At 40.3% G+C, this 16,581-nt stretch overlaps 2 protein-coding genes across 9 annotated transcripts in view; one reads left to right on the top strand and one right to left on the bottom strand.

Moving 5' to 3' along the window:
* The window catches only part of LOC136106993 (enhancer of mRNA-decapping protein 3), a 361,619-nt gene that overhangs the window by 63,831 nt on the left and 281,207 nt on the right, over positions 1–16,581 (top strand). The window lies entirely within an intron of this gene.
* The window catches only part of HERC1 (HECT and RLD domain containing E3 ubiquitin protein ligase family member 1), a 110,977-nt gene that overhangs the window by 17,481 nt on the left and 76,915 nt on the right, over positions 1–16,581 (bottom strand). For 6 of the 8 annotated variants that reach the window (XM_065847328.2, XM_065847333.2, XM_065847329.2 and 3 more), the window contains exons 39-55: positions 16,200–16,398; positions 15,132–15,292; positions 13,486–13,602; positions 13,087–13,318; positions 12,286–12,410; positions 11,834–12,054; positions 10,386–10,654; positions 9,801–9,853; positions 8,421–8,621; positions 7,662–7,836; positions 6,683–6,953; positions 5,706–5,919; positions 4,713–4,969; positions 4,112–4,239; positions 3,041–3,168; positions 1,642–1,842; positions 644–774 (exon numbers count right to left, since the gene is read on the bottom strand). In XM_065847328.2, the coding sequence (XP_065703400.1) occupies positions 644–774; positions 1,642–1,842; positions 3,041–3,168; positions 4,112–4,239; positions 4,713–4,969; positions 5,706–5,919; positions 6,683–6,953; positions 7,662–7,836; positions 8,421–8,621; positions 9,801–9,853; positions 10,386–10,654; positions 11,834–12,054; positions 12,286–12,410; positions 13,087–13,318; positions 13,486–13,602; positions 15,132–15,292; positions 16,200–16,398 (3,083 nt within the window). The remainder of the gene's footprint in view (positions 1–643; positions 775–1,641; positions 1,843–3,040; positions 3,169–4,111; positions 4,240–4,712; positions 4,970–5,705; positions 5,920–6,682; positions 6,954–7,661; positions 7,837–8,420; positions 8,622–9,800; positions 9,854–10,385; positions 10,655–11,833; positions 12,055–12,285; positions 12,411–13,086; positions 13,319–13,485; positions 13,603–15,131; positions 15,293–16,199; positions 16,399–16,581) is intronic. The other 2 variants (XM_065847330.2, XM_065847334.2) reach the window with 2 other exon arrangements.

A 16,581-nucleotide genomic window follows, 5' to 3' on the forward strand; every position in this document is an offset into this window, starting at 1 on the left:
AGGCAGGAGAGCAGAACAGCCCCAGGGGAGAGGGCAAGTAGAGTTCTATGTCCCAGCAGGCTCACTGCTGTCACTGCCGTGCTGCAAACAGCACAACCAGTTCACAGAGCACTCGATGCTTTTACTACACCTACACTTGCAGAATTCTCCTCTCAGCCTCACGAATCATTCATGGACTATTAATAACTTATTAATACATACTAGCCAAGCAAAGGATCTAAACCATTCTGCCTGAATGTTAGAGAAACATCTTGTGCTCTGCACAGGAACTTAAGCTTTACAAAAACTTGTGACATAACCAAAATTAAAATTTATTACAAGCACTTTTACAAAATAAAAGAACCACAGTCTTTTAAATCAAGACATGCATAGCGGTGTCCTTAGTACACCTCTGTCACTGTACGTACACACACTTCACAATCCCCAATAGCAGAAAAGGCTATAACATTTGCTTTTCCCTTTTTAAAATGTAGTAGACTGTTCCTTTAAAATATATTGTGTTTAATATGTGTATCAGAAATAGGTATGTGTTCTTAAAATAATATTCACTTGACTTCATGAACATCTTTCAAATACAGAAAATAGCTTAAACAGATCTTTACCTGCAAAAATTATGCATTAGCTTTAACAAGATGAACTCTACCTTATGTGCATCAACTAGAACAATTCCTCCTTTTTCAAGTGGTTCTTTTGTTCCTATGAGCAATTTTCCATCTGAATAGCCAACTGCAAACGGTCTGTCTTCACTGAACCAGGCGAGGCATGTGACAGACACTACGGAAACAGACAACACACGTTTATTAAACTCAGCTGAGCTTCACTCCTGCCAAAGAGGTTTGTGTACTGTAGCCGTCTAAAATATGAAGTGCATAACAACTTCCCCCACTAAAAACGTGAGTTTTGGTCTGAAAATTTTCTTGAATTTGTATGGTAAAGTCAAACTGAGTGCCACAGTTGTTGAGAATATTTTGTAATAGTTTTTCCATTCTTCTTTTTATTAAAGTAATTTAATTTATGTTCCTGACATGGTGAAAAGAATTATGCTAGGGGGGAAAAAAAAAGTAGCTGAATCCTATATATGTATCTGAGATAGGGAGGCTTCAAAGAAAAGCGCTGAAAACAAGTGGAGCCTTTCTTAGCGTGTAGGTATTGCCTCACTCGATTCTGCCACAGAATCTGCAGATTTCCCAAGGCAGCAATGGGCAAAACCATGCAGTGCTACCAAAGATGTGCTACTTCATGTCCCCTGGGACTGGAACTACCACGGAAAATTGGCAATAATTCAGTAATTCAAGTGGTGCTGACTCCATGTTATCTGTAGACAAAGGAGATGCTGCAGGGAATCGATATGGATTTTATACAATGGCAGGAATGCGAGCATTTGAGCCAGCAGCTACAACCATTTGCTTCTGCTGCAGGAGAACCGGGGTGCAGGTGGAGATCCCACACACTTTTCTCCTCCCGTGAATGCAACTGAATGACGCTTGCGGGTAAATTACCAGAAGTCATATCCCATCAACAATCATTAAAAATTTGAGATTATATACGTAACTTTTAAAAAAGGGGGAGAAGGTTTGCAGAGGGGAAGGGGGGCATATTCATGATTTTAATTTCTGCTTAAATACTGCTACAGACACCTACCATCCTTTCTGTAGCAGTGTTCCAGTTCTAGTCGGCGCATGGTTGAAATATCTACAACTTCGATGAGACCAAGAGATCCATCCATACGACCGATTAACAATAGTTCCGGAGCATCTCCTGTCCACACTGCAGCTGGCCCTTCTTCTGGCCAAGCTAGAGCAGATACCCAGTGAGGCTGAAGGTCCAATAGTCCTTTTCCTCCTAGGAGACCAACAAGGCTTTTAAAACTATTTCATCTTCAAAAAGAAAAGAAAACAACAAAAATACTTTCCATGGGAGAAGATCAAGAGATCCTATTTAGAGCTAGGACACAGTACAAATTAATGGGAGTTACGAACGTACGAAATAATGGTCCACTAATCTATGCATACACAAAATGTAGCTCACAAATCTCAATTATCAGTCAAGTTACACAGTTCTTTTAAGGAAGGAAGCAGAATTCCTCAGTACTTGGTAAATGTCCACTTCTCCTGTGACCTGTCTGTTAGCATGGGCTGTGCAACTGGTGATTTTCATAGGCTCAAAAGAACAGGATAATGATTCAGAAATGACAAAGTGACTCTTACAGGAGTTCTAAAGGTTTTATGCTGGATTATCCAATTGCAGCACAAACGACAGTAAAAATGCAAAAGAATCCACTTAAAGATGCCACAAACTGAACCAGAGAATTGGAAAGGGCCGTTCCTGGGTCAGGTTCAGTCCTTACCACAATCAATCTCATGAGTTCAGCTAATTCATCCTACAGTACTTCTTCCCTGGGTGTCTTTCCTCCTTATATGACATCAGAGTCTTTGGAACATTAGAAACTTTCTTGAAGTTATTCACAGCCAGTTTATCTGCATTTCTTCTTGTGTCACCACTGTCCACTTGCTTACATGGCTGCTTTTTCCCTGGGCTTCTCACAAAGTATCTCTTCCTGACATATTTATTTATAAGCTTCCCCCTCCAAGACTCTTTTGTTCAAATAAATAAAGCAAGCTCCCTCGTTCCTCTCTCATGAGAAGGCATTCCATCCAGCTGATCGCTCCAGTGACCCTTCCCTCCAGCTCTTTCAGTCCATTTTCACATTCTCCCTGTTGCATGCAGAAAGGGAATTCTTGCCAACTACAGGAAGGTCGTATTTACAGACAAAAACAAACCTCACACCTAAACATTTCTGATTCAACAAGGATTCATACACTGATCAAGTTTCCTACTGAATTAATTGTAAATTACACATCCATTTGTGGTTAGTGCCTTCCTCTAGTTAAGCAGCTTTACAAAATATTCTGGAAGATGGTTGGCATTTAAACTGGAGAGCACACACACTTAAATTCTCAGGCAAACCAATACCCACTAACTTAGTGGCTTCCCTAGAATACGTTGCATCACGAGGCGCCACAGGTCACTAAGAGCGTACCATTGACTTGCCAGATGTTCACCATCTTTTCCGTAGCTCCAGCCAGATACTTGCCACTGATGCTCCAACATACAAGAGACAAACTGAGGTCACTGGGTGATCCCAGACTTTCTTCAGAATCACCTTCTCTGCAAGAGAGTAAAATAATGCAATTTAAAAAGGCCATTTCCTTTAAGCAGACAGGAAAACATGGAATTAATGAAATATCAGAGTTAAAACATGGAGTCTTCCAGCCTCTGCTCCATAATTACGTACCAATTTTTTCTGCTCCCAGTTCCATATTCTATTTAAAACCAGTTCAAATGAGAGAATGAGATACTAGTTATTTCCACAGTAAGAAATCTGAAGTTAGGTTTCAATTTGAAAAATAAGTCTAATTATCTTTAACTTTACCTATTTGTATCTTGAATGTAACATCTTTGGTGAGAGCAAAACTCCCTGGGGAGTCATGAAATGAAACAGCTTGGACAGAAGACATGAAAGATGCATCTTACTCTCAGTTCTGGCTTAGACTCCTTCTCCTGTACAATATTGTTGCACTGTTCTAAAATTCTATTTTAAAGTTCGCTTTGGGTAACTGTAAGGGGACCACTGATATGTTTTATTGCCCTTAAGGTTATACATGACAGGCACAGTTTTTACTGATTTTAGTAATAGGAAAATGAGAGCTATGACACTGCCAGGATGCATATTTTGGCCCCGATACGGTGTCACCTCTATTTTTGAAGAAGCAGGAGGCAAACCTTTGGTGTGCTCTTGCTTAAGCAGGAGACATTTCATTTGTGAATACAGTGGGTAACAGGATATTTTAACTATTAATGTAACACATGTAACAATATTCACACAAAAAGTTAACATAACAGGTAGTAATACTCTATCAGCTTGAGATTTAAGTTGTTTTTTCAGTTTTAAGCTCTTTGATTTCCTTCCCATGCCATAAGGACAGCAACAGCCCCAGAGGAAAAATGAGAGAATGTCTGTGCAGGAGACATTGCAAGGTTGGTTCTTTTCATTCTCTTGCACAATTACAGCTTGAATTCAATATCTGACCACCATAAAGAATCCACTTACAGCTTGTTGAGCACACACGTTTGTTGCAGTGAATACTGCTTCTTGGTGACGTTCCACACTCTGATGGTGCCATCATTGCCACTAGTTGCCAAAAGTCCCTTTTTATTGCACCAAACGCATGTCATGACCTACAAATACCAAAGGAATCATGGCAAACCCACAATTTAAAGCTAAAGCTTAGGTACATTTGTTCACTAATATTAAACAAACACTAACCAATGGGACAAAGCCTTAGCTGCATTATTGAAACACACTTTACAATCAAACCAAATGTATTGTTGTACTTTTATGGTATCACATAATGTAATTTATCACGCTTTATAAGGACGCTACAGTTCATTCAGACCTGTGCACCACAGGTCACTATCGCACAGAATACTGGACAAAGACTGTGAGAACACTCTTATGTCCCCTTTAATTCAAGCTTCCAAGCAGCTGAGCATTTTTCTGCATCAGAGGTACCCTCAGCAATAAATCACCAAAAAATTACTTCTTGTGGGAGATCATTTCAGTCAGTATATTTGTAAAATACTAGTATTTTTCTGTATTCTACAAAAGAGAGTATTGAAATCCACACAACTGCGGGAGAAATCACGCTTACCTTGTTCTGATGAGCCTCCAGTTTGATGAAGGAACATTTTCGTAAGTCTCCCCCCATATCAGCGAGGGTCTGAGGAACAGTTTGATTATCTCGATCGTGCGCTGCCAAAGTTCGCACCAGCTGCTGAGCAGCCCACTGCCTGTGCTGGGAAGATAACCTTGAGGAGAGGCAGCAAGCTGCCAGGGCGTTAGCCAGCTCCAGAGGGCCTACAGCAGAAGGATCATAGGAAGGATGGGCATACAAATGGGCAATTAAACCTGCTTAAACAAAACAATGAGATGATGCCTAGATGAGTGCCAAACAGAATTACACAGATGAACACAGCATTAGCCATAATTTCCAGAAAGAAAGGAAAGAGATTACTAGAGATCATGTTAACTATCACAAAAAACACTCCTGATACTAAGAGAAAAAGAACCCCCTTTAAAATGTCACCTAAAGCCCTTAAGAACAGAATTACAAATAGCCCTATCGCCACCATATGGAAAACGGTTGTTCACAAAGCAAGTGCTTTTTCAATAGGAAAATAAGCTGCTGTCACTGCAGCTGCTTTTTGGCTCCCCAGCCTCTCCCAGCAGAGGCGGCACAACTTTCTCCCTCAGGGACAGAACAGCCACCAACTGTTATTCCCCTAATTGCATCAGGTGGCACAACCGAGGGTGAATGTCTCAGCCATATGGCTTGGAATCCACACGGTTCAGGGTTTTTTTTGAAGTGGTGGCATTTATGCAATAAGATCATTTTTCTAAGTAAAAACTGTGTACTAAACAATAAGATTACTTTGATTAAAACAAGTTTTGTACATTTGTTTAGTGCCAGAGTTACATTAAGGGTCGGACTCAATCTCATGGTCTCTTCCAACCAAAACTATTCTATAATTGTGATTTTTAAAAGTATACTTATTTCTATATTATTCTAGAAAGTCTCTCCTTAAATATAAATGAGGAATAGAAGACTTAATAATCAACATTTAAAACCAAAGCCATATCATACCTTTCTTTTCAATTTCTGCTTTATCATAATTTGGCCTCAGTTTGGCCCCTTTGTCTGCCAAAAGCGCTACAAGTGCTTGAGTAACCACAAAATTCGGAGATGTAACAAGTTTGTTTTCTTCTGCAATTCCTCTTAAAAAACTTGGCAAAAATTTCCGCTGAATTGGATCATCAACTGTTGTCAAGTTTACACCAGTTGCTGCAGAAATCAAATTCTAAAAATAAACAATTAAAGACAATAAATAACCAGAACAAACAGAAAAACCAAACTTTTGGGAAACATTTTTAGTTGAACAGATCATGCAGAGTTTTGAAGATTTCAATTTATTTTCAGAAACTCTCAGCTCCCAACTGCTTTTATTTTAACAGGCAAGGATCACATGCCATATGGAATTTAAGACTCCTGCCCTGAGGGGTACCCAGTCTTAATGCAGCCAAAAAAGGAATTACCACCGAGAACAAGGGAGCTTAGAGAAGAACTTTTTATAAAGTTGTGCACCTGTTGGTAACATAAGAAGCAGTAACACAAGAAAATCCAGTATCTCATCCAACACTTGTATTTTTTCCACAATTAAATTTCAAACTCGGAAGAACAAAACGATTACTCTGATGGCTTAGAAGTTTCGTGATGCCTGTGAAATCCTGCTGCATGTCCACAGCTGTAGATCATATGTTTCTAAATATAAGCAATCTGTGCTCCACATAGAGATGACTCAATTAAAAAAAAACCACTTCAACAGAAAAAGCCTGTCGATACAAAATCACATCCATTCTTCTCCACTCGAAAAGAGCACTCAGGAAAAACATACCCTTGTTCAGACCCATAAACAAGAACTCCAAAGAGACCCTCAAACTGAGGGTGGCCCCATCACACTCCAGAAGATAAAAGCACGGATTATCAATATGTACAAACCAGATTGCTCCATCTCCTGTATAAGTAGTTTAATATAAATATGTACATTGAAATAACAGTCCTACCTGTGTACATAACTGCACCAGCAGTTTGGCAGCACTAGGAGTGTTGGAGGCCAAACAGCCCACGGCCGTACTCAGGTAGGCCAGACAAGAGATGGGTTTGCTGGTTTTGCTGTGGATTCCTCGGGACCGCTCTGCGGGATTCGAGGCCGTGGCTGGACTGGTGGAGAGCCCGGCTCTGCCCGCCGCCGCCAGGCACATCAAACGTACCAAAGTTCTGATGTCCGTTAGTCCCAAGGATTCAAGGCCAGCCGCCAGGCTACAGCTGGAACCGCTGTCAAAAATGAATATAAATGCTCTTGGTTTCATTAGTACATTTTAAAAGACAGTTACGTTTCGTTATAGCTATACCAAAGCCATTAGTGAACACGGCCTGCTGGACCAGCTGGACGTTGTTACATGCAGGGGGAAGGAGAAAGAGAAATGAAGCTGCAGCTCTTCCACTCCTTCCCCATATCACAGACTTGCGTTGCAAAAATCCACGAGTTTCCTTGGAATCACTCATAACCAAAGTTTTATGGATAACTGGTGTTTAGAGTTCTACTATGGCAATACGCACAGGTACAGGTCAGATCTCTGTGATGGCTTCATGGCTGCACAGCTATCTTGTACAGAGCCAGTTTTTAAATCCTCACACCCCACCAACTGCTGCACTTCAGCTGCATCCCTCTAATGTTTACCTCTAACTCCTGACACTTGCCATGAACAAAACCTCACTGACAAAGGCGGCATCTTTGTGTTCCAAATGGCTCATACTACTGGAGTTTACTTGCCACATAAGATGTAGAAGTTTCTTTCATAAAGTTTGAAGATAGGGTTAAAAATAATAGAGTCATCTGAACTTTTTCTCTTAATAGCGTGACGCAACTACATAAAATGAAACTCACTTTCCCAAATAGCTTAAAACTGCATGTCTATCAAACACAGCTTGGTAACTGGTTCCAAATGGAAAGGTGGAAGTGTTGCCAAGGATGCCACAAACCTGACGGACAGGAGCGAGAGCGCTCTCATCACCATAGTTCTTGCCAGGAGGACTTGGGCGGCAGCTGTCACTCTTCTGAGAGCCATAACACGGTCGTGGGGATTCACCAGGGCAGCCGCTTGTTCTCCTAAGGTTATCCTGCCAGAAGAGCTTTTTTCTATAGAGCCATGACAGCCTTGGAAATAATGATGATGATTTGTGTTAGTGCTTAAAGAGAAACAAAACAGTATCATACAGAAAAAAGTGCAGAAGCAAATTGGGCCTAAGTTTGCAAATTACTCATTAATTTTTCAACATTTCAGACATACAGAACTACAGTGATAATGACTGAGAGGGAAACACACTCCTGAAATACACTCCATAATTTATTATTCCTTGTTTTCGAAGATAGATGAGCACAACTTGACAATACTCAAGTTAATGTCGATTCCTCTCTTTTCCTTTAGGGGGGGCTACAAACATACATATTGATCCTGCATTTCAACAGGCTGCTCAGTAAGCCCAACTTAAATCCATGACTCCATCTGTGTGTTCTGCAAAACATGCTACCAGCATTCACTGTAGGACCACAGTCACAATTTCATGAGTAAATCAAAGCTTTGAGCCTTCTGCCAATAAAAATACCTCATACTCCTCTCTCTGACTCCCCCAGAATAAAAGGGCAATTTAGAACTCTTGTCTCCACTTGCCCATTGCCCCTATAAAATCACACTGAAGGAAGAGTGTTTCTTCTTTGGATGAAACTGATTTCAAACGTACCTATTTGCATCAGTGTCTCTTCCATACTGTTGGTGGCTGTCACCATAGCGACCGAAGCACCCAGAGGGTCGCTGTCAGGGAACTGGACAGGCTCAGGTACAATACGTCGATCGTTCAACCCAAGAGGTCCAGCCAGTAATTCAAACTCCTCTTCTCCTGTCAGCTTTTCGTCTTCGTCTACATCTAACATATCCCAGTCTTCTAGAATTGGAGAAACATAATCAGACTTGGTTACAAAAGCTAAAATATTAAATCATTTCAATTAATTAAACCAAAAATCAATACAGGGTAAAAAATGTGGATGGTAATCTGCAACACAGTAGTCCTAATAACTCATCTTCTGATGTTGACACAGACACCACATTGTGAATCAGAAAATCAAAACCCGCTCTTGCCCCCCTCCATTTAATTTGGTCCTTATTTCTACTGCAGAGAAGTTTCATAGAAGATTCTCTGAAGCATCAAACCAGCTGGTTTTTTTTCAAAACACAGAAATGAGAGGTCGTGACATTTCAAAACCTGGAATATAGTGTAAAGTGTAGACATCCAGTTGTGCTTTAAATCATGGTAACAGGTGCGTGTTCCAAAGGAGTCAACAGTGAAGACAGATACCAGAAATTTCTGGTCTTCGTACTTATCCAAAAAGCATGTATGTAGTTCTTAGGTCACAATGGTACACCCAGGATTTTGCTTCTCATTCCCAGGAAATAAAAAAATCACTATAATTGCAACCGAGTTCTGCATTTCATTCACTTCCCAACTTACATTTTTTCTCTATTGGGATTTGGACTTGCTGTTAAATTCTGGAGCACTCATTTACTCTTACACAAATGCGCTAAATCATACAGCTGGGATCATGCAAGCTACAGAAAGGCCCAGAACCAAAGAATCATCTGGGAAAGGTATTCTGCAGTCATCAGAAATAAAGTGTTTAACGTGAAAGCCGCCCTCAGGACATGCTCTGCTCGTAGTAAGGTAGAAAAAGTAAGACCAAGCCTAATGGCAGACTTCTGAGACTCTAAGTTTTGCTAATTAACCCCTACAAAGTTAGCTGAAGAAACGTGTTTGAACATAAGGTTTTGTATGTGCAGTTCTGGATATGACACATACTCACAAGATCTTATAATCTAAAGTTAAGTATTTGCCATTTCAGCTACTTAGATGGAAGATGCAAGAAAAAAAAGTCCCTGATTTTTTTCCCATTTGAACTAAAAAAGGAAAAAAAACCCAAGCAAACTACAGCTAGTGTGAAGAAGCTTTTAAATACACCTTCATGTTCAGTGTCGCAACAGGTTCATTTGCATGGAAGCACCTTTATGTAAAAATAAAACACCGTGCAAGTGCAAAGTATTAAAGATCGTGAGCAACTTAAAAACGTACCTTCATAGACACTGTCTTGTTTTCCTATTAAATCAGGAGCCTGGCCTTTGTACCTGTATGAAAAAATAACAAAGAAAATAACTTAATTGATCTAATAATCTACATATATGCATTATAATGTTAAACTTGGTCTACTATTAAGTTACTTTACTGTTAGATCGGTGTAGATATGATTTCTGGAAATGGCTAGTAACAGAGGAAGAAATAAAAGGGCCTCTACATGTGTCTGTGGAGAGAGAAAGCGTCTTGCAGTACTAATGTGAGAAACGCCCATAAAAATACTGCAATTGTCAGATGAAACTGAAAAAGGAAGTTCCTGAAAGTCAACAAAAGTAGACAACGTCCCAAGAAATAATTCCTTGTTTTTCACTTAAAAAATAGAAATATCAAGCCAACTTTTTTTTCTAAATATGCACTTGTTGAATATAGAGAATTATTTTAAGTCTCGATTAAAATAAATAAAGACGAATTCTGCTAGGAGTTTCCATTTCTTCAATCAAATTCTTAAAACGCTAATGCCAGTAAACATTTTAAAGTTGTTTCCTTTCTTCACACAGAGCATCCCACCCTTGTGCACTTCTGTACCTTTCAGAAGTGGACGCTTTAGATTTGCTCTTCAGGGCTAAGTACTTCTCCCTGCAGACGCCGCACAGTAAATAATAGGGATTTCCGCTGCCGCACTCCCCGCCGAACCACCCGTCGACGTAGGAGCCGTTGCTGCGATAGCCCTGCCGGTTGGCGCTGCGCCCGCAGCCCGGGTGGTTCCTCTTCATGTGCTGGTTGAAGCTGACGACGCTGGACTCGCACAGCTCACAAACCACCACCTCCTCTCGGTCTTCAGAGTCGCACACGTGCTGCACGGCCAGATTTGCACATGTTATTTGTGCACGATAAATATCTTCATCTTAGATATAAAACAGGCCAATATTCTTAGGTGGATGTTCCTCCCCGTGTCTGTTACACGCACGCAGGAATATTTAAATGGGTAACTTGCACAAAAGCAAAGCAGAAATAGACAATTTATGACATAATGAAGAACAGACCACCTCAGAACAGGAAAAACATTCCCAGGTAAAGTTTCAGAGGATGAGATTCTCTTCTTTCATTTCAGATCTGATGCAAAACTCTAGACAGTCTAACTTGTCACATACAACTCTGCTAGTTCACATTCAATACTGTAAGTTCTCTGAATCTCCTCAGAACTTGATCGGATCCAACAAAGAATCCTTTTTTTTCCCAGACAATCAGACTTTACTGAGCAGCAACAATTATCATTTGTGTCAATTAATTTCAAGGCTTAGTCGGAATCTAAAGTTCATTCTTCTAGAACAACATTTCTGTCCTAAGTCAGTAATTCCATTGTGATGTTCCAGGGAAACAAGCTCTCTGAAAAACTCAATACACATCCTGAAACTTGCTTCCGTATGAGTCAGGGGACACTGCAATTAGGAGCTGAAAGCTTAGTCTTGTGGGTTGCTTGTCTAATTTGATATGCAAATCCAAAGACTAATAAGATGCTGTTATTATATTTCTCTTCCACCTTAAAACTATTTTAGTGGGCTGTACAACAGCTGAGTGAGGGCTGTCACCATAGTGTTCCCAGAGAATGAAGTACATGACATGATTAAATTAAAACTGATTCAAATTCAAATCACTTTGCCATAGATCAGATGATATTATTATTATTATCATTACAGTAAAGTGTTCATTATCCCACACAGCTAAGCAATCTGGAACATCTACTTGATTTGTAAGTGATATCACCAAAACAACTACACTACTTTTGTTCTCATCCTTCAGCAGAGGGAGAAGAAAAACCGTGTACCCGTAGAAGTACAGAGCAAGAAACATAGGAAGGCACCGTTCTTAATCTGAAAGTGAAGCTACAGGATATAAGAAAATTTTAAGCATTGCTGGCATTTAGTAAGATATTTTCAAACAGGCTATAAGCATACGCATGTTACTTTCAATGTAAAAACATCACCATGCAAAAAGCAGTAAGTTGAAGCAGCCCCCGCTGCAGTCACACACACCCAGGTAGGCCAATCCAGTACCTCCGGGATCCACATTCCCAGAATATCATTATCACTGGCCAGGTCTTGCCCGAACATCGCTTCCATGGCTTCGTCATCCAGGTCGATCTCCAGCTCCTCATCCAAATTGAAGTCATAAAGCGCCCCCGGGTCCTGCTGTGCGGATATCCCTTCCCTTCGGCTCTGATTCCTGTGGGCCTGCACGGAGCGGTATAATCCCGCTCAAGTGAGAAAAAAAAAGGAAAGTAGTACTTTTATTTTGCATGTAATAACAATGACTGCACTTTCAACTCCCTTTTGCTTTAACTCTTCTGCTAAACATAAGATACTTATTACCACAGAGAGCACTTCAGTTAAATACACACGGATACACATTTGAGGAAGAGTTTTGTGACTCTCGTGCTAAGTACCAATCCCCCTTCTCTTCCTGGAAAGTCTCTCCATGTACTTACCAGCACGTGCCAGTAATGTTCGGGCAGCTAAATCAAATTTGTGCCTTCTGGTGACAGCTGATCGACTTCTACAAGGAGGTCCGCTTGCAGAAGCCGCATTATCCACGTGATCCATATTATCAGGGCTACAAGAATTGGTAATTTACAGGTAAATCAAACCAAGTTGTAAAAGCCACAATACAGTAAGTAAGGAAAAAGAATAAGATCGTATTTATTGGTATTTCTTTTCTTTCACGGAAGGAAAAAAAAGAATTTGGAATTCAAGAATTTTCAGTCCCACTGCAGCACTTATTTACTGGTTTTGCCTGTGAGATTAACCTCAAACAAATGGGATGCAGCAATGTTAACACCTATTCAATGCTTCCATAGTGCCTGAGCACTGCAGAAATGTTGGGAGAGCACCCATCTTCTGCTGCCAGTGTTAACTACAGTTTGAACTCAGCTTCTTCTCCGTTTTCAAATGAACCTTTCTGTTGTTGCTACCTCAGTCATGCCCTCTTTCGCAAAACAGGAATTCGAATTAATCAACCACTACTTTTAGGATTAAAAACAAACCAAAAGAAAACCAGCCCCTCACCTCCTTGTTTAATTGATAGTTTAGATCTAAGCTTGTGAAGGTGACTGGGAAAGGAAACTTCAATTCAAACCAAGAATTCATTTATAAAGAAGAATGCAGAAAAAATGCTGTAACCAAATTCAAAAGTGGCATTACAAAGTAATGTTCTGTCACCAACAAAGAAGTGGAGAGATTTCCAGTTTCAGTAGCAGATTACAAGCAACTAGAAGAAGACTACATGTTACCTTTCACTAAAGCCTTCCTCCATTTCAGTGGCATCGGCAGAAGGGATGTCACCTGGTGACTGCAAATAGCAATAATCACTGGATTTTCCACCGCTTCCAGAGACTATTGTCCCATGCCGTGAATCTGCCGTCCCTTCTGACTGGGGCTCTTCATCATCCTCGTTTCCAGGGTGCTCGATCATCCACATGGCCAGCACCGTGATGTTCTGGGCATCTGCTTCTCCTCTGGCACCTGAAAGCAGGAAAATCACCCTTCAAAACTGTATTACATCACTGACGAGGTGGAAAAAGTATTTTTTTCCATTAATGGTTATAGAACGTAAAGATTAAGTATTCCAGTGGAAAAGAAGTGTTTCATATTTATCTAATTTTTCAGTTTAGAGTGATATTATCACTTACCTGTAGCTTCCATGGCCTTTGCTATCTGTCTGAGGGAGAATCCCATTTCTAACAAGGGAACAGCAATGGCAGGAGGAGGGGGGGACGTTGACAGTCGGCTGCTTGGATCGGACAAAGCTTGAAAGACAGAAAACGTTCAATGTAAAGTGCAGAAATCTTTCTTTCGTGTTACTTTACTAGACCTTACTTTGATATTTTAGATTCAAATGAGGGAGTAATTGCCCTTAACAATTTTCCAGTACTTTCCACAAAGTGAGATGCTTTCTGAATTAAACCAGACAGCGTTCATTTTTATTGGTAAGATATATACAATGTAAGCTTCTGTTTAATCAAGTAGTGATGATATTCAACGAACTAGTTCTTTAAATATATTTCTAAGAAGTTGATTTCCATTTAAAACTGTATCGATTTATCGATTTGATTTATATTTAGGTAGACTCGATAAAGTTATCCTTGTCCAAATCATCAAAATTCCCAAATGTTTTGAGATCACACCAATGCACATTCCTCTTTAGGTACAGAGAGGTCCCAACTAAGCTAGTGCCATATCTGGAACATCTGTTTGCAGATGACGGCTGTATTTCTGTGCAGAGAGTCTGTCAAGGGGCTCTGAAAAGGTTGGTTACTGACCAAAACAACACAGTTTCCTTATCATGCCATAGAAGTGAGTTCTGATCAATGAATGCATCGACAAACCTAACAAACCCTGTTGTAAAGACAGCATCATCACTAGAATCAAGTCATCTCAGGAAAAAAACAAAAGGATTAAACTAGGCAGACTTGTTGCTATGCAACAAATGAAACAGCTAAAAGACCCAACTAACAGTGTGGACATAAAGGCAAGAACAAAAAGTTGTATCAGTCGGGAATTTTAAAGCGTGGACTTTGTTTCTCAGCACTAAGAATGAAATCGAGAATACACTCTAACCCAGTCTCTTCTACTCATTTCAGACAAAACATACGGACTTCTACTTTTTCTTTTTAGAATTACCCCCTTTGCACCACAACACTAATTTGTGCTCTTTAGAAGCTCAAGACTCTCACACAACAGTTTGCTCAGCTCCTAGCTGTGTATGCTGGAATGGAGCAAGTGTCTGTTTTGAGCAGTATGGTGCGGGCAGGAATAAAACTTCCACTAGCAGAAGCCTCCCATTACCTCCCCATGAGGAGCTCAGGAAGGCTGGACAACCCTTTCTATCTCATTAAACAAGATTAACTGGAACGAGCTACACTGGTGTATGTATCATAAAATACACCAATTCTTGTTTTCTACACAGTATATGATCTAACAAAAGCCAGAAACTCAGTGCACTATATAGTGACACACAACTAAGGAAACAAACCCAAATCGGATTAACATTTTTAGTAATTACCAATTATACTGCATTCTCGTTATATACATGTAGTTTGCAATCCATTCCACAGCTTTTAAAAGCTAATTTCATTTGCTTGAGGAAGTCTATAGCCAGACAATCTACAGTGTTTTCTCCTAGGACAGCCGTTAAAAGGTTTTCAACAACGCTTTGCATGTTAGGTTGCATTAAAAAGAAATTCTGTTGGTTTTCAACGTCTTAAAAACACCACACTAAACTTCTGCAAAGTTCCTAACTTGTCCATGTTGCTATTTACACGGCCTACACGTTTACCTGTACGATTGGCTGGCCGTGCCGACTGGGAATCAGGAGAAGTCAAACTTTGTCTCCTTCCAACTTCATCTGAAGGAGATGTTGGCAAAGAAGATATGGGAGGAGTCTGAGCACGTCGTGCTGGAAGTACAGTTGTAGTTGGATAGCTGGAGAACATTTGCCTTCAAAAAAGAACCAAATATGTTTATATTAAAAAGAGCTATGCTGAAAATGGCCTGACACAAGGAAAACACCTCATTAGAGTGCACACACTGAGTTTTGTAAGGGTACAACACAACACAGACACTGGGGTGGGTGGGAAAACCCTGCTGGAACAGCTCATTCCTACCACCTCTGCCTGGGAACTTCAATTCTGAGTATGCACCTAAAACACCCTCCTAGACCAAGAGCTGTCCTAGGAGATGAAAGAAGGAAACACTCTACCCCTTTCCCTGCTTTGTTCAGAACTCAGCCTGACTAATAAATCAAGGGAGTATTTTACTTTCACTGTCCTGGTAGCAGGACATCATTCTGGCTTTTGCCAAATTATATCTGCAAAAACTCTAAGAACGGAGGTCAGATACATCAACAGAATTAATAAACTTAGAACAGGACTCTATTGAATGGAAAGCAGATTTTCTTTATGTCAGAAATAGCCTCTGCAGTTTAACTAGCTGTATGTGAGGATAGGATGAACTGAGGTTTTACCTTGCAGGATGTCACCTACAAAATAAGATCTACTCTAGTCTGAGAATCAGTAACTATTTGTTAAAACTACAGAATTTCAGTCATTTGTAATTTAAACATGAGAACTGAAGGACAACATAAGGAAGGTATTTTATCCTGTCTTGAAGAATTCAGATGTTACATATATATATACACACAGTTATATTAAAAGTTTAAGAGCTTTTTATTTCTAGTAACACATGTTCTGTAAGGCAAGGTAATGAATTAAATTCTGTCTTCTGCAGAGGCGGTGCCTGCCGGGAAACACAAATACCAGCATTTTCAAGGGCTTAGACATATAAACTACACAACTGGTTCCCCACAGCCACAAAGTCACACACGCTGACATTAAAGCTATTTTACCTAAGCAGACTGAGAGGCATCACACCAGGCGATTCCGAAGCCGGGACTGTTTCGGTGTCCGTGACCGGGGTGGTAGCAGTGGTCGTGTCCTCCAGAGAGCTGCTCATGAAAGACGTCGTGCTGGAGGCAGAAGGGCTGGTTGTGACCGGGGTCTGGGCTTGCTGAGCCTGGTCACCTTCTTCTGCTTGTTGATCTACATCTGCAACAGAAAAAGGACATCATAGGAACATCAGTATCATTGTGTAGAGCAAAAGAGGAGCTGTGGCTAAGTTTTCAAAAATAACTGTAATTAGTTATGGGTGTGCAGAAATGCACATCATACAAATACTTCTGCCAATAACTTAGGTGAAGAAATCAGTCTATTGGCTCTTACTATTGTCAT

This window comes from Patagioenas fasciata, chromosome 12 (assembly GCF_037038585.1).
Source record: "Patagioenas fasciata isolate bPatFas1 chromosome 12, bPatFas1.hap1, whole genome shotgun sequence".
Taxonomy (NCBI): Eukaryota; Metazoa; Chordata; class Aves; order Columbiformes; family Columbidae; genus Patagioenas; species Patagioenas fasciata.